Source organism: Myotis daubentonii, chromosome 14 (genome assembly GCF_963259705.1).
Source record: "Myotis daubentonii chromosome 14, mMyoDau2.1, whole genome shotgun sequence".
NCBI lineage: Eukaryota > Metazoa > Chordata > Mammalia > Chiroptera > Vespertilionidae > Myotis > Myotis daubentonii.
This window is the reverse complement of record NC_081853.1, coordinates 48,844,549-48,859,520: the sequence shown is the minus strand read 5'-3', so window position 1 is coordinate 48,859,520 and position 14,972 is coordinate 48,844,549. Positions and strand designations below refer to the sequence as shown.

The following is a 14,972-nucleotide window of genomic DNA, read 5'->3' as shown; positions in this document are numbered from 1 at the left end:
CCACATTTATGCAAAACGGTCATGGAAAATTTCAACAAAAGAGTGCGTATGTGCCAGCAAAGCTGTGGAGGCCATTTACCTGATATGCTATTCCATACATAACCCTATACTGTATACTTTATGAATCAATAAAGAATTTATAATTTTTAATTATAAACCTGTGTTTTCTATCAAAATTACTCCTTGAGTGAATTTTGGGACACCCTTTAATTGAGAAACTGCTATTCTAGGATATTACTTATATATTACTTAGGAAGCCCAAACAATTTGTTTCAATTTCAACTGTAAATGACCAAGTTGGCTATGATGCTAAGTGGGGATTATTCAGATATACTTTGCACATCCCTCTTATTGGTAATAATAGTTTTTAGGCAGATGGTATTAAATAACAAAACTACTAGTCAGGTGCTATGAAAGTAAAGCAAAAGCTCTGGGATTTTATTCCTATAAAACCTATCAGTGGGCCAAAGCTGACATTCAAAGTTCTGTTATTATTTGTCAAGTCAATCTTAATCGCAGAATCTACAGGAGAGTAAATGTTTTGGAATTAAATAGAAAGAAGGCTCTTTTACTTTTTATTTTATTTAAAACATTTTTATTGATTGATTTTTAGATAGAGGAAGGGGAAGAGAGAAGGAAACATCGATTTGTTATTCACTTATTTATGCATTCCTTGTTGATTCTTGTCTGCACCCTTACCCGAGATCGAACTCACAATGTCGGTATGCTGGGACAGTGCTCTAACCAATCAAGCTACCTGGCCAGTGCCTGGAGCAAGCCTCTTTAAAGAAGTTTTTGCCAATGTTCTGAATCTTTGTGACTAAATGATTGCTATATTTTACCTTATTCAGTTACTGGGACAAACATTAGCCTCTGAGTCAAATACGAGTGGCACGTGACATTGTATGACTCAATATAATCAATGGAATTAGAGCACCCCCCTGCTAATTTCCCCTTAAGAGAAGAAATCTTATTTTCCAGGTAGATGGAACTTGAATGAAGGTAAAACAGGGTTTGATATAGGACTGCTGTTACCAAGACACTCAGGTTTTCCTGACTGGGGAAGAATAGCTACATGTATTCTATAGGCCTAATATTAAAACCAAGGTATATATTTCAAAAATGTGAAGTCAACCAATGGATGAAATAGATGCCATCTAACTCCTGGGACCCCTGTCGAATGAGGACAAGGGATTGCAGTTGGCTAAGTGTTTGCCTACAATGTGATTCCAGTTCACTTACAAACCCCTGGAACATCTGTTCCGTGCCTTATTCATGAAATAGAGCTCAAAGGGGAAACCAGTGACATATAAGAAAACACATATTGGAAGAGAGAGTGAACCAAACTGGTGGTAAAAACATGACCTTCCTCCATAAGGTCAAATAGTTTTATTTTTGATTGAACACTACAATACAGTATATATCCATTAAAAAAAGAAAACTCTATAGTGTATATAAATTATTCCTTCCAATCATCGATTCTTTGCTTTTCCATTACAGCTTTGGTACAGTATGAGTTCAGTATATAATTTTTAAATACTTTTAGCATCACAAACTCAACACAAAGTACAAAACTAATAATCCAAATTAGGGATATTATGGTCTACACAGTGGTATTCAGTGGTAGGAGAAAACCTTACCTTGATGAATTCATGTCACTAGCTAAGCTATAAAAGGCATACCTAGCAGACATGACAGAAATATGCACCATTAACCAGCTAATGTGTGTATTAGTCTTTGTTTTGTTTTGTTGTTTGTTTTTTTTTACAGAATACCAGCAGCAATCATTTGAGTGTTGAGTGAATAGTTAAGTCCTCAGCCAGTTTTCCCATTTTTGCTCCTCTTCCCATAAAGGCCATGAGTAATATCTGAAGAAACGTACCACAGCCAGAGCGCTCAGAATTTGACCTGCCAGCCGGCATTGCTCATACTCGCACAGTTTGTCCTGCAGCTAGCTGACATCACGGGGACAGTGCTGGAGGGACAGTGTGGGCCAATCAGCCGAAGGTTGTTCTGAGGGGTCGGCGGTGTGACGTTACAGTAAACAGGCATTCCAGTGGCTGGGAGTGACCCTTGACCTGTCTGGTTAGGTAGCATGATTGGCTGTTGGTATGACTGCTGGGGCAGTCCTTGAGAACCCTGGGTCATTGGCACCTGCAGAAAGACACAAGAGAGAACTGTTCATGAAGAGGTTCTTTTGGGGTGTGCAACGAGGTACTGTGATGTGAATAATAGTCAAGTTTTGGGGTTCACGAATCTCAGCTCTATCTTTTATTTGCTGTTTCACATTGGACAAGACACTTAACCTCTCTGATTTCCTAGACCATTTGCATAATGTCAGGTACTTCAAGTGCCTCCTAGGGGATTGCAAGGATGATGTACGATGCTTGGTACATGTCTGGCATGCAGAAAACGTGCAGAGCTGTTAGTTTTGACTTCTGTCCTCTCTTGTTACCATCCTGGAACAGCACTCTGGACCTCCATTCTGGATTTCTCTGTTGGGAAAGCCATGCTCCTGTTCTGGTTTTATGCAAACAAAGTGGCCTAGAGCAAGAGGGGCTTTTGTCCCAGGCACCTAAGTCCCTCTCAGCTTTAAAGAACATCTAACATGGAGCTGGAGGTAGACATTGGCACAGTGTGAGTAAGGACTGTCAGGGCAGGAGGACTGAGGATAGATTCTTCAGGGCCAGAAGTACCTGGTTACTTGGTGCAGCTAAACACAATGATGAAAGCATTTTACTACCCTTCACTTCCTCTTCTAGAGTGCATAACACTGTGGAAAATGCAGTTGTTGGGCTCCATAAATGTCCTTTGAATGAATCTGAGATGCCATTTTAAAATCTCATAACTTATAATTGTGGTAAAATGAAGTTTTGGGGGAGTATGTAAAAAAATGAATGGTAATTTGAGGGCTTTCTCCCAATAAGCAACATTTCTATAGAACCCCCAAAGGTCTTCATCAACAGAAGTTTGGACTAAAGACTTTTCTTGCATGAATAGAAAGTTTATGTGGCACCACACTGGCAAGGCAGCCACATGCCACAGTAATTATAGAAGCAAGCATTTCCCATGTTCTATTCGTCTGTTATAACCTTGACTCAAAGTCAACTATGAATAGTGGCTGTGCCTAGCACCCACCCAGCATGGGGTGTACCCACAGCCTGTTGTTTGGCCAGTGCTATGTTATAACCCTACTGATGTGCACCTGATAAGAAGACATTGTTGGGTAGGAGACCATCACACTTTGCACCGGAGTTCCTGGTTGGTTGCTCATGACGCTCTGACTCTGAGCCTGCTGCACTCCCATCAGGCCTTGGAACCCCTGTTGACCAGACAAGACGGGCTGGTAACCTGCAAAGGAAAACCACCTTTTGAACTGGTTGTGCCAGGAAAAACACAAGTGATATTTGGTGGGGTGAGAGCATTTGTTTACAAGCCAACCTTCAGACATCTCAATCTCCACATTAGGAAAGTGTTATCCAAATGCTTGCTTTGTAAGAATGCTTTTTTTGGGTGGGGGTTCTAAGAGGGGACAAGAGTATGGCTCTCCAAAATTGACTGGTATTTCCATCTTCATGCAGAATAATCCAATGAGCATGTTGTGCCAATGGTAAATTCATGACAAACACAGGCACCTCTATTGACATCAGTTGACAGATATAATTTTTATCTTTCCTATGTCTTTTGCTTTGGTTTTGATGATATTTGGAGAATTCACAGATTGTCAAGTTCTTTTCTAATTAAATTGACACACTCTTTACTTTTTCACCTTTCTGCATAACCTCATGTCACCCCAAGGGCACCAAACATGAATTCTACTTTCTGTGTCCTCATGAACGAAACGATTCCCTCCCTGACTGACTCAATGTCCTTTTCTTTAGACAAAAGATCACAACAGCAAGTGAAAGGAACTGCATGTTTTTGTTCTGGGAGAACGTTCTGGTAAAACACTCCAATATGTGACCATGTACATGTAACAGATGATCCAGAAGGCAACATGTAAAAATTTTATGTTTGTGTCCTTCTGGGTGGGTAATTGAGTTTCTTTTCTTTTGGTGGGCCAGCATTTATGTGTTCTAATTATTTTAATCACCACAAGAAGTAGTTTAAGTATTCTTAAAGGAAGACTGTGAACTGTTCTTGTCCATGTTGGGGAAAAGTGACGACTTAGGTGAACTGTTATGGTGGCAGAGAAATGAAACAAATTTGCTTCCTGCTGTCAACAAGGTCCTTCCAGAGCCCGAGTTATTAAATGCACTGAGTACCTAGGAATCAGTGCAGCTTCTCTCTCTCTTTTTAATCTTTATTGTTGAAAGTATTAAAGTTGCACCCCTTTATCCCCCATTTACCTCCCCCACTCCACACCCATCTCCTCAACCCCCAGACCTTCACCACCCTATTGTCTGTGTCCATGTGTTATGCATATATGTATACAAGTTCTTTGGTTAATCTCTATCCACCCACCCACGCACCCCTGCCTTCCCCCCGAGATTCATCGGTCTGACTCTGGATCTATTTTGCTCATCAGTTCATTTTGTTCATTAGATTCCACATATGAGTGAGATCATATGAAACTTTTCTTTCTCTGATTGGCTTATTTTGCTTAATAGTGTTCTTAGCATAATACTCTCCTGGTCCTTCCATGCTGTCTTAAAGGGTAAGCAATCCTTCTTTTTTACAGCTGCATAGTATTCCGTGGCATAAATGTACCACAGTTTTATCTACTCATCTACTAATGGGCACTTGGGCTGTTTCCAGATCTTAGTTATTAGAAATTGCACTGCTATGAACATATGGGTACATATATTCTTTCTGGTTGGTATTTTGGATTTCTTAGGATATATTCCCAGCAGTTGGGTCTCTGGGTCAAATAGCAGTTCCATATTTAACTTTTTGTGGAAACTTCATACTGTTTTTCATAGCAGCTGCACCAGTCTGCATTACCACCGCAGCTGCTTTCTTAATACAATTTTCTGAGGGAGAATCTTTAAGATCTTAGATTTTTCTCAACATAAACATTAAAGTAAGTCTTACAACTAGATTTCAAAAATTGGAACAAAAGGTAAAAACATTCCTAATCGATATGCATTATTAATAAATAATCTATATTTTGAGTGCATGTGAGAGTTTTACCTTATATTGAGGAAGGTAAAGGATAAAATTATAGTATAGTCTTTACAGAGGACAATATTTTCCTATCCTTGGCCACACAAAAAAAGTATCTTTGTCCATTTTAGAAATAGTGTGGAAACATGGATTGCCAAGAATCACTGAGTTAAGAGGTCAGCTATATTCATCAAAGAGATGACACAAGGAGTAGTCAGTCTGGACTACCAGGGACAGCAAGCTTGAGAGGCCTGCCTGTGCCCGCATTCAGTGGGTGGAGCAAGTATGTAATCTAGAAAGTCACCTTTTGACTTTCTCTACATGTCCCATTGTTTTACGTTCCTATTCCTTGCCTTCATTTTCATAGTTTTAATGAGTGATTTTCAAGTTTTATAAAGTACCACCTATTAAGAATATGATTAAGAGTGGTGACCTACCCCCACCAGCCACACTGTGCCCACTGTACACAGTTACGGCCTTCCTTTAATATGCTCTGCGGGTTAAACTAGGAACATCAGCTAAAATCGTTTACAGTTTATACAGCAGGGGAAAACCATCAGACTAGGAAACAAGAAATGTGACTAAGCCCATGTCACAGTCCTCACTACCTCCCAGAATGCCTCATACGCAGAGACACTTGGGACAAATTTCTTTTAATATTAATTGCCCATAAAAAAGTCTTCTATTATTTCCCATTGTCTAGGTCTTCCACTCTAATTCATATATCTGTTGACTCTAAAAAGTCTATTGCTGTTTTACTATTTCGTTTTTACATTTCTCCTAGCCACACACCATTTATTTTTCTGGAGGTAAAAAGGTTAGCCACACCAAATTCATTGTAACAATAATTGTGAAACACAGAAAATAACTGGGTATGGTGGTGGAAAACTTAGGCCAAACAGTCTTCCCGGCCATTTAGTTCTATAGCAAAGGGTAGGCGGTGTGAACCCATTCTGAAGTCCCTGTGATGGTAAATATAATAAAGCCTTATTTCCAGATGAAGAGTCAAAGTACAGGTTGAAAATGAGAGAAATGTCCGACATTTTTGACTTGCATTTGGTCATATGGTGAAAGGCCAGCTGGCCTCAGTGGACCTTTGGCAGGATACCCACAGCTAGCATGTAGACAAAAAGAGGAGAGGACAGCAGGGGAGAGAGGAGGCCAGGAGAGGTGTGTGGGGGGAGGGAAGGGGGAGTTGCTTCTATTTATGTATTTGCGTAGTGACTCCTCCCATCCTTTCACTGAATTTGTTCAAAAGTGAATAGAGGTGGCCTAGGAGAGAGTCAACATTATACCAGCTTTAAGCCCAAACTGGGGTAAAGAGAAAATAAATCTTATGATAATAGAGATGTGATGACATTCAGTAAACAGAATGTTCTGGAAGGCACACATCAGATAATATTCAAGGAGAGAAAAGAGCGAGGAGGTGGTGTGGCCGCTTCCCAGTAAAGGGGCAGAGTCCGTGGGAGCGCGATTCATCTTTGCCGAGAGCCCAGACCAGACGCCGAGGCTGCATGACTCCCTCCCAGCGCCCCCTCCGTCTGATGATTTGTGCACTTTAATATTCAGCTATGCATAGCAATGGGCTACCAGCTCTGCGCTGGCCTTCCCACAGTAAACACACTTAAGGCAAATAAAGATTTATGTGGGGAGCGAATGAAGCTCTACAATTTTGAAATGAAAACTTAAGTATAAAGAAAGCCCAATTTATATTCATGAATCCCATTCGTTACTCAATTTGCTCTCCGGGCAAGAGATTTACACCTGGAATAGTTTAATTGGAGGTCCCATTTCTGTAAATTATGTTACAGCAGGTAGGTAGCAGCGTGGTCCTTCAGACAGGAAGGAGGCCGTGTGGAATGTGAATCTGAGCTCTGGTCCAGAAACAGACAAATAGAAATGCGATAGCAGTGACCTAAGAATGAACTGACAGCGTCTGCCTGGGACACAGCGCACCCGAAGGCAGAGATGGCAGCGTCGGTGGCAACCTGCTTATCTCGTCTATTCAAATGAGAACTGTGTTCCGGTTTGTCAATTCTCAGCTGTGAAATGATCAGTTTTTCATATTTATTGAGGATTAGCAAGATATAATACATCTTGGGAAACAGAAACACCACCAGTATCTGCCCTGTAGGCGTGCTGTGGAGACCATGAAGACATTAGTGATTTTTATTATTTCTTTCAGTCAAGATTAATTCAATTTTCAAGTCACATGCCTCCTTTATTTTCTGGCCGTAAAAAGGTTAGGAGTGGACAAATGCCTCCTAGCAAGTAGAAGAATGCATCCCCCTAAGATGGAGGAGTTACAAAATTTAAAATGCCTGGGTCTCATAAATCTGAATATGTAATAGTGTTTCTACTACAATACAACCGTCATTGGATATTATTTGTAGTTTGAGTATAACTCATTGATATTCTGTCAAGGAATGTAAATTGATTGGGGATTATAAATTGGCATGATTACGATTGACATTATTTAAGCTTGTACTTTATTTGAATACTCTGTTACAGATCCAACATTTTGAAAATGAATGAAAATGACAAAGTAGTAACCTGTACTTTCAGGTTTTTGTTTCCCTGGCTGCTGGTTTTGGAGGTTGAAGATGGGGAAAGGGTGTAAAGAGGACAAATATCTACAGAACAGATTAACTGAGAAGTGAGGCAGTCCTCATCACCTCCCCAACCCGCGCAAGCAGGGTAGTTTTCATGTTGTGTTTATTAAGTGACATCTTCTTACTATGGTAGAAGGTCTTTGCAAATGACTGAAATTAATAACCTGCTAACATAAAAATCACTGATCTTGGGAGAGTCAAAATACAAATGTTTCTCCAAGTCCCTAATGAATGAGCTAGCTCTTGGATTCTGAATCCAATCTCTGCTGTTTGCACATAATTTTGTGATGGGGTTGCAGGAGCTCAGTCGTGACCTAGCTGGGGAACAATATGAAGAAGAAAAATGCTTTTCCAGGCCTGTCTCTTCCTTTGCTGACTTTTTATAGTTCCCGCATTGCGCCACTTTCCAATATCTGCCTATTTTGTTCCTTGAATTCTATCAGTTCCTCTACACTTTCATCTCCTTTGAAGCCTTTCCGTTATAAACTAGCTAACCAGCTCTACTCGGTGATCACTTACTCTAATCCAAACAGTGAATGAAGAGCTTTTCCCGTATTGTCACAACAATCCTGAGAGGCGGTCACTGGTACTAACCTTTTATAAAACAAAACAAAAGTGTGATTTAGAGAGATGTAGGAACTTGTCAGAGGTCACACAGCTACGAGGAGAGAAAGCTGGACTATAAGTTGTAGTTTTCTGACTTTGGCATCCTTGCTATTCCTCATTAGATGGTAGTACTATTTCTTATACATTCTTCCAACTTTCATACCTTAACATAACCTCTTAAACGTGGCAGATGCTCAATGGCCATTTACTGTGTTAATTGTTTTCTCAGTAGTTAAAACAATTGAGCAAAGTGGACAAGAGTTATGATCTACACTTCGCTGAATAAGATCTTGCTAGTATCCAAGAAAGAAAATCAAAGGCAAAGCATAATTGAAATCAACCCAAACCTCTCAATAACAGTGTTAAAATTTGTCACTCAAATACTGGGGCACCAGACACACAACTGGGCTAGAGTGGGGTGGGGTTAGTCAAGTGGACTCTAGTCCTCTCATTTACCTCATTAGTTTCTTATCAGCCGATTCTATAGCTTTCAATTTCTAGGACCTTTTCAATTAATGGCTCTCCTCACAGTCTCTCCTCATTTTATATTTCCTCTGAATTGCTTTATCAACATGATATTAAAATATAAGGTAAAAATAATTTATTTCCACATAAAATGTAAGATCAATTTGGTCATTTGACTATTCTAGGCAACTGGTTGTCCTGAGGACAGTCTCTTGACTTTTGGAAACAAAAATAGTATTCATATTTTGAATGATAAAAAATAGGTAAGAGAAAAAAAGATAAACAGAGACTTCAGAATAATCTAGTATGTCAGATGAAGGCCTGGAGAACTCAAGATCCCCCAGGCCACGTAGGCTGTACTTTGGGAGATTATAGACCGCTGTCATGATGCTTTGTAATGCTGTGAACACCATGGATTTGTTCCCAAGGTTTACTTCGTTACTAGGGCACTGTCTCTCAGAAAGGAAGTCCTTTCTAGCTTCATCTGCCTATGGCACTCCGGTGCTCCAGGAGGCTTGGGAGGGGAGAAGAGAGATGCAGCATGATAATCATGGTATCCCTGTGGTTTCCTGAACCAGGGGTCCTTGGGCACTAAGGAAGGCACCTCATTTCATTGGTCTTTGCAGAGCTGTCCTACTCTAACACAAGTCCAAGGTAAAAAAACCAGGTGTGACAATGTAGGCCAAGGGGGCCAGCCCTGAGAAGCAAGGAATGAATCTTTTGAAGCATTCTCTATGCCAGTGGTTCTCAACCTTCCTAATGCCGCGACCCTTTAATACAGTTCCTCATGTTGTGGTGACCCCCAACCATAAAATTATTTTCGTTGCTACTTCATAACTGTAATGTTGCTACTGTTATGAATCGTAATGTAAATATCTGATATGCAGGATGTATTTAGGCGACCCCTGTGAAAGGGTCGTTGGACCCCCAAAGGGGTCGCTACCCACAAGTTGAGAACCGCTGCCTATGCCAACCTCCCAATGTATGAAACCACAAACTCTAATTAGGAGTTTTAAAATGAGAAAGTCCTATAGATTAACTGAAAGCCTTTGTTAATCTTCAAACATATCGAAAAATTAAGATATTGGATAAAAATACCTAGCCTGGAAATCATAATCAGATACTATTCTGTTCTTAGGTACGAAGTAAAATAGCATGAAATAGTCCTGAGAATTCAAAAAAAGGACAAGAAATTGCGCTTCCCCGCCTTAAGACCTATCATGACTTCTCTCGTCTTTGTGTCATTGTCGCCTTCCCCTTATTTATGGACACTCACTGCATCTCTCCTTTCTTTTGCTCACCATTTATTCAGCGGTTTTAGTTTCTCAGGCATAGATGCAGAATGACCTGCAGGGAGGCTCGTGGGGAACAGGGTAATGCAGCCCGTGTCCCAGGGACGACCAGTCCATCCTAATGAATTTGAGGAGAGCTGGGACGGGCCATGAGTGGAACCAGGCCTCCTGAAGCAGTCGTTTCCTTCGTACGTGCTCTTCTGCTCATTAGCTTTCATACTGCACAGAGTGTACTTCTTAAAAGCCTCTTTACTGTCCCCTGAGAACATCCGCGCATGCATGGGTCATTTTCTAATGGCAACACACATCAGATGAACCATCCTATTACTGCAAGCTCGGGGGCCTCTTCACCGCAATTACACCGTCCTGATCCATGTTATCGCAACTACAAAGCTGGTTTTCTTTCTTTTTTTTTTTAAATCAGGGCAAACATGAGAGACATTGTTAAATGACTAGAGGAATGGGTCATGCACGGAATTTCAATGAATGCCTCTGAGGGAAGCCAGCATTGAATTCCATTTTAAATGGGAGAGGCTGTCATATTATTGAAGTGATTCTCTGAACTTTTCGGGCCCGTGGTGCTGTGCTGACAGCCAGCGAGCTTCAGCGACCCAGAGGGAGAAAAGCTGCACGAAGGCACAAAAATGTTTTCGTTTCTTAATGAGGCTGCGTGGCTTAGAAGGAAACGTGAATTCTCGCATCGCATTCTTGCCCCTTTACCAGGGTTCATTATGGGCACGCTTAGAACCAGGCTGGGTGGCCGCAAACTGCTGCTGAGGCAACATAAGGCGTCAGGACAGAGATGGCTCTAATGACTGCCCCCTCAGTAACATCCCCCCTGGTGGGTATTTTCATTGACGAATTGCTTTTGATCAGTTGGATAGAATGGGATAATCATGAGGTCACAAGTCATGGGGTCAACACCATTGTGATCAAATTACTGTCACTGTCAGATGGCTACAGGGTGTAACCTAGCCCCGGCCCACTATTGTTGAAAATAAGTGCTATGGGCACAGATTCAATCTGTAGAAATCTACTTATCACTATAACAGGAAAAATGACCTCATAGGCAACAAATAGTGGGCTAAAAGTGCAGTGTCCTCCTTATAGAAAAAATAGTGTACATTATTTTTCCCAAGTAGTCCAAGATATCTATCTTAATTTCAGACTGGCAGGCTTCTTACCCAAAGATCATTCTAGTGGTGGGTTTAAACAATAATACTGTCTCATGGTGGAATCTACTGGAAGGCCATAATTCAGGGCAGAGACAGTGAAGACCTGAAGTAAGGCAGTTGTGGTAGGAATGGAGAGAAGAGACATTTGGGATGTGAGCTCTCAGCAACTGGCATCTAGGAGTTTTAGTGCATCACATGTTTGATGGACAAGAGCTTGGATGAATTGACTGTACCATAATCATGACTATCAGTCATCTGCTATAAAACTGAACTTTCTGATCAACAAAAACCCTAATTGTAGTTCTTGATAATTCTCCTGGTGTAAATATTTCCACCATGGCCAATTTCAAGCGACATATAGCTTAGTCAGCTGGAAACATTCCTGGCCTCCCTCTCCCCCTGCCGCCCCCTGCCCCGCCTGCTCTGTGAGCCTGAATGAGAGAGCTCTGGCACACCACTGACTAAATTCAGTGTCAGATAAACTTTCAGTTCACTTACATTTTGTTTCTTTTATCCTTTTTTTCTTCAAGTCTTGTTTACTATTTGTTTTTTTGAACACTGGTGTAAGAATGACTGTAAGCTACTCAGAGCTTGTGCCATCAGTGGAGACAGGCATAGAAATCTATAGTACACTGGATGTCATTAGATAGGAACACGTTTCAGATGCATGGACCACTTTTGGTGTGAATCAGAAACGGGATGCATGTGGTAGAAGGTTTCCAGGAGATTGTTTGAATGTAGTATTAGAAGGCGAGCAGGTGTTTGCTAATGGGGTGGGATGAAATGGGAATAATCAAAATAAAGCAGGTATAAACATAAGGACTAGCCTGTGAGTAACCCAGAGATGTGAAAAATATGGTCAAGGTGTCTAAGTATTTAGAGGTGGCAGCAGATTAGAAATGGGGAGAGGAATACAGGAAGAGAAAAAGGAAGCTGGACTCAAATCCTGCTGGCCTTGAAAGCCATTTATAAAATTGGAATTGAGTGTTGAAAGATTAAGAGTGCCATGTAAGGTTTATAAGCAGAACAATAAAAGAACAACCACTTCATAAAGTTTCTTCAGGAGTCACTTGGTGATTGCATAAGTAGAGGTAGGGAACTGACTAAGAGGGGCATGGCAACAATCTAGGGTACAGTCAGTGAAGACATGAACTAAGGCAAAATGGTAGAGATGTAGAGAAGGAACATATTAGAGATATACTTAGCACGTGAACTGTCTGAAACTGTCACCTCTGAGCTGCAGGGAGGGTATGAAAGAAAGGAAAAACCCAAGAACAAATCCCTAGGTTCTCATTTGGTGAGAGAGTTGATGGTAGTGCCAGTGCCTTGGCCATACATACAAGAGGGGACAGTAAATGGAGAAGATCAGTAAACACATAAGCAAAAGAATTTTGGAGCTCACAGAGTTAGGCAAACAGCTGGTCTCAGAGATACAGATGTGGAAGACATGAAGACATAGCTGCTCTTGGAGCCAATATATTTATGAGCTTGGTATGAATTTATGTATGCTACCTATAACCAAAGCTTTCCAACGAGATTTTGTAAAGTTTTCATTATGGAGTTTGGGGAACATGAATTCCAATTCCCTATTATCCTGTCTCTTCATCAATATTCCAACAAAGGCCTCAAAGGAAAGCCCTTCTGGGTACCCCATGATGTCACAACTCCAAACAGCAATGGAGAGGTACTTCCTGTTAATTTACATAATCAACTCCTGATTATTCTTAGTAATAGCAATAAGAAATATCTTGTATCTCACCATGTGGGAAATTGTTATTTAAATTCATGGTTTTTATCTTGATTGAGACAACAATCAGAAGTCTTCCAGCTTGTGCACACAAATACAAAAAATGTGCTTATCTTTTCAGCTGGCTGGAATTGGAGGCTATGGTCAACACTTAAATCCGATTTCACAATAATTAAAGTGAAAATAAAATTGAAGGACAAATGGTCCGTCCTGAAGACTCTTTCAATCATCCCCCTAGGGCAGGCTGTCTCCATGGTGACAGAGCAGTTTTATTATTTTTTTTAATAGCCTGCTCCAGGGTAGGAAGAGAAATGATCCAGATCATTCACTTGTTAACTTTTCCCTTCAACCCACGGCATTTAAGGGGACTACTCACACTTCATCATGGTTAAAGCTTTATAAGCACCCAAATGGAGTGTGAGCATCTTAAGAGAGTCTTAGCCTTTGTGCCTGAGGTTCCCTTCCAGGCCTCAGGGGGGCTCCCCTGCCTGGTACAGCCAGCTCTCGAAACCTTTAGGCAGAGGGAGCCCTCTGGGCCAGATATTCCACTGATGTCTTCAGTGTAATGATGATGCAAATACACTCAATCCTGCCTCATCATCTTGTCACCTGCTTCCTGCTTCCTCCCCCCCCCCCCCCACCACCACGGAGGAGCTCTTTTCCCTGGATCCGTGGTTCTCAGCATTGGCCTGTTCCTGAATCACTTGGGGGTCCAGTTAAAACACCAGTTGCTAGGCTCCACCCCCCACAGGTTCTGATTCAGCAGGTTGGGGCCCAAGAATTTGCCTCTCTGACAAGTTCCCAGGTGATTCAGATGCCACAGGTCTGGGGACCACACTTTGAGAATCACTGCTGGGCCCTGCCGCTCAATCAAACCTTCTGCCTTGCATTCCTGTTGTTTAATCCACCCTTTTCCCCCTCATAGAGTGGGTGATGGCATCTGACAAACTCTCTGGGGGAGGCCACCTCCCTCTCTGACTTCCTTTTCATTATCTGTAAGATGGGGACAATCCTTTCCTCAAGGAAAAGCTGACCAGGGTCAGGTGCTTTCTCTTACCCTCTTTGTCTTTCTGGAAAAAAAGAAGTTCCTTCTAATAGCAAATAAAGAGGGCTCGGCACTCTTCCTAATCCCCACCTCTTGCTGTTGAGATGGGGCAGACATAGGTCCAGAAAAGAAGGGGAGGAAGAAATATGGGAAGACGCTGAAAATGGAGTGGAGAGGGAAGAAAAGATGTATCTGAAAAATTATGTTTGGCATTCTCAGCTTTATGTTAGCATTTGGTGAGACATCTGGGCAAACAAACCAGATTTTTGTAGCCTTGTGTTTTTCAGGACATGACTGACTTTGCTAACCAAAGTTGTGATTGAGCCTCAGCCTTCCTTTGGCCTAAATGAAAAGCAAGCACCAAGAGACCAGGACCTCGCCTACTTTCACTGCTATAGCAGACATCTCGTCTATGCTGCTTTTCTGAATCTCTTCTTGGCCTCATCTGAGATGCTGTCATTCAAATGGACAGTGTACAATGGTTCTAATACCTCCTGGTCCACCAAGCTCTGGTGACGATGCTGGGGTGTAGAGGGCTAAGGAAGACTTGCACAGGATCGCAAACAGAATTTCTCATACGTGGGGTCAAAATACCACTTCCCTGCTAGTCACTTTGTCAGCATTCATACTCTAGTGCTTCTCTAAATAGGACAGACTAGACAACTAGGAATTTTTGTTTCCTAGCCACACATCTGTCAGATCTGCTGCTGCTGTTATATCATTAATGTGACCTTGGAGAATTTTGTGTACCTGAACTAGAGCTCACCTAGCTGGCTATCAACAGACTTCTCTAAAGTAGCACACAGTAGGGCATTAGGGAGAAAGAAAACAAGGGTTCTGAAGATTCAAAGAAGTTATAATGAGTTGCAAAAAAAAACAGAATCAAACCATCTCTTTTGAAACTATCAGCCCAACTGTATCCCC

The 14,972-nt window shown here is 41.5% G+C and overlaps 1 protein-coding gene across 19 annotated transcripts in view; it reads right to left on the bottom strand.

Moving 5' to 3' along the window:
• Positions 1-1,374: 1,374 nt before the first annotated feature.
• Positions 1,375-14,972, bottom strand: part of ARPP21 (cAMP regulated phosphoprotein 21) — a 142,099-nt gene continuing 128,501 nt past the window's right edge. For 18 of the 19 annotated variants that reach the window (XM_059664211.1, XM_059664217.1, XM_059664224.1 and 15 more), the window contains 2 exons: positions 3,206-3,351; positions 1,375-2,154 (listed from right to left, as the gene is read on the bottom strand). In XM_059664211.1, coding sequence (XP_059520194.1) covers positions 1,897-2,154; positions 3,206-3,351 — 404 coding nt within the window. In that variant the 3' untranslated portion in view covers positions 1,375-1,896. Of the gene's footprint in view, positions 2,155-3,205; positions 3,352-8,237; positions 8,313-14,972 lie in introns of those variants that run through there. The other variant, XR_009448580.1, reaches the window with a different exon arrangement.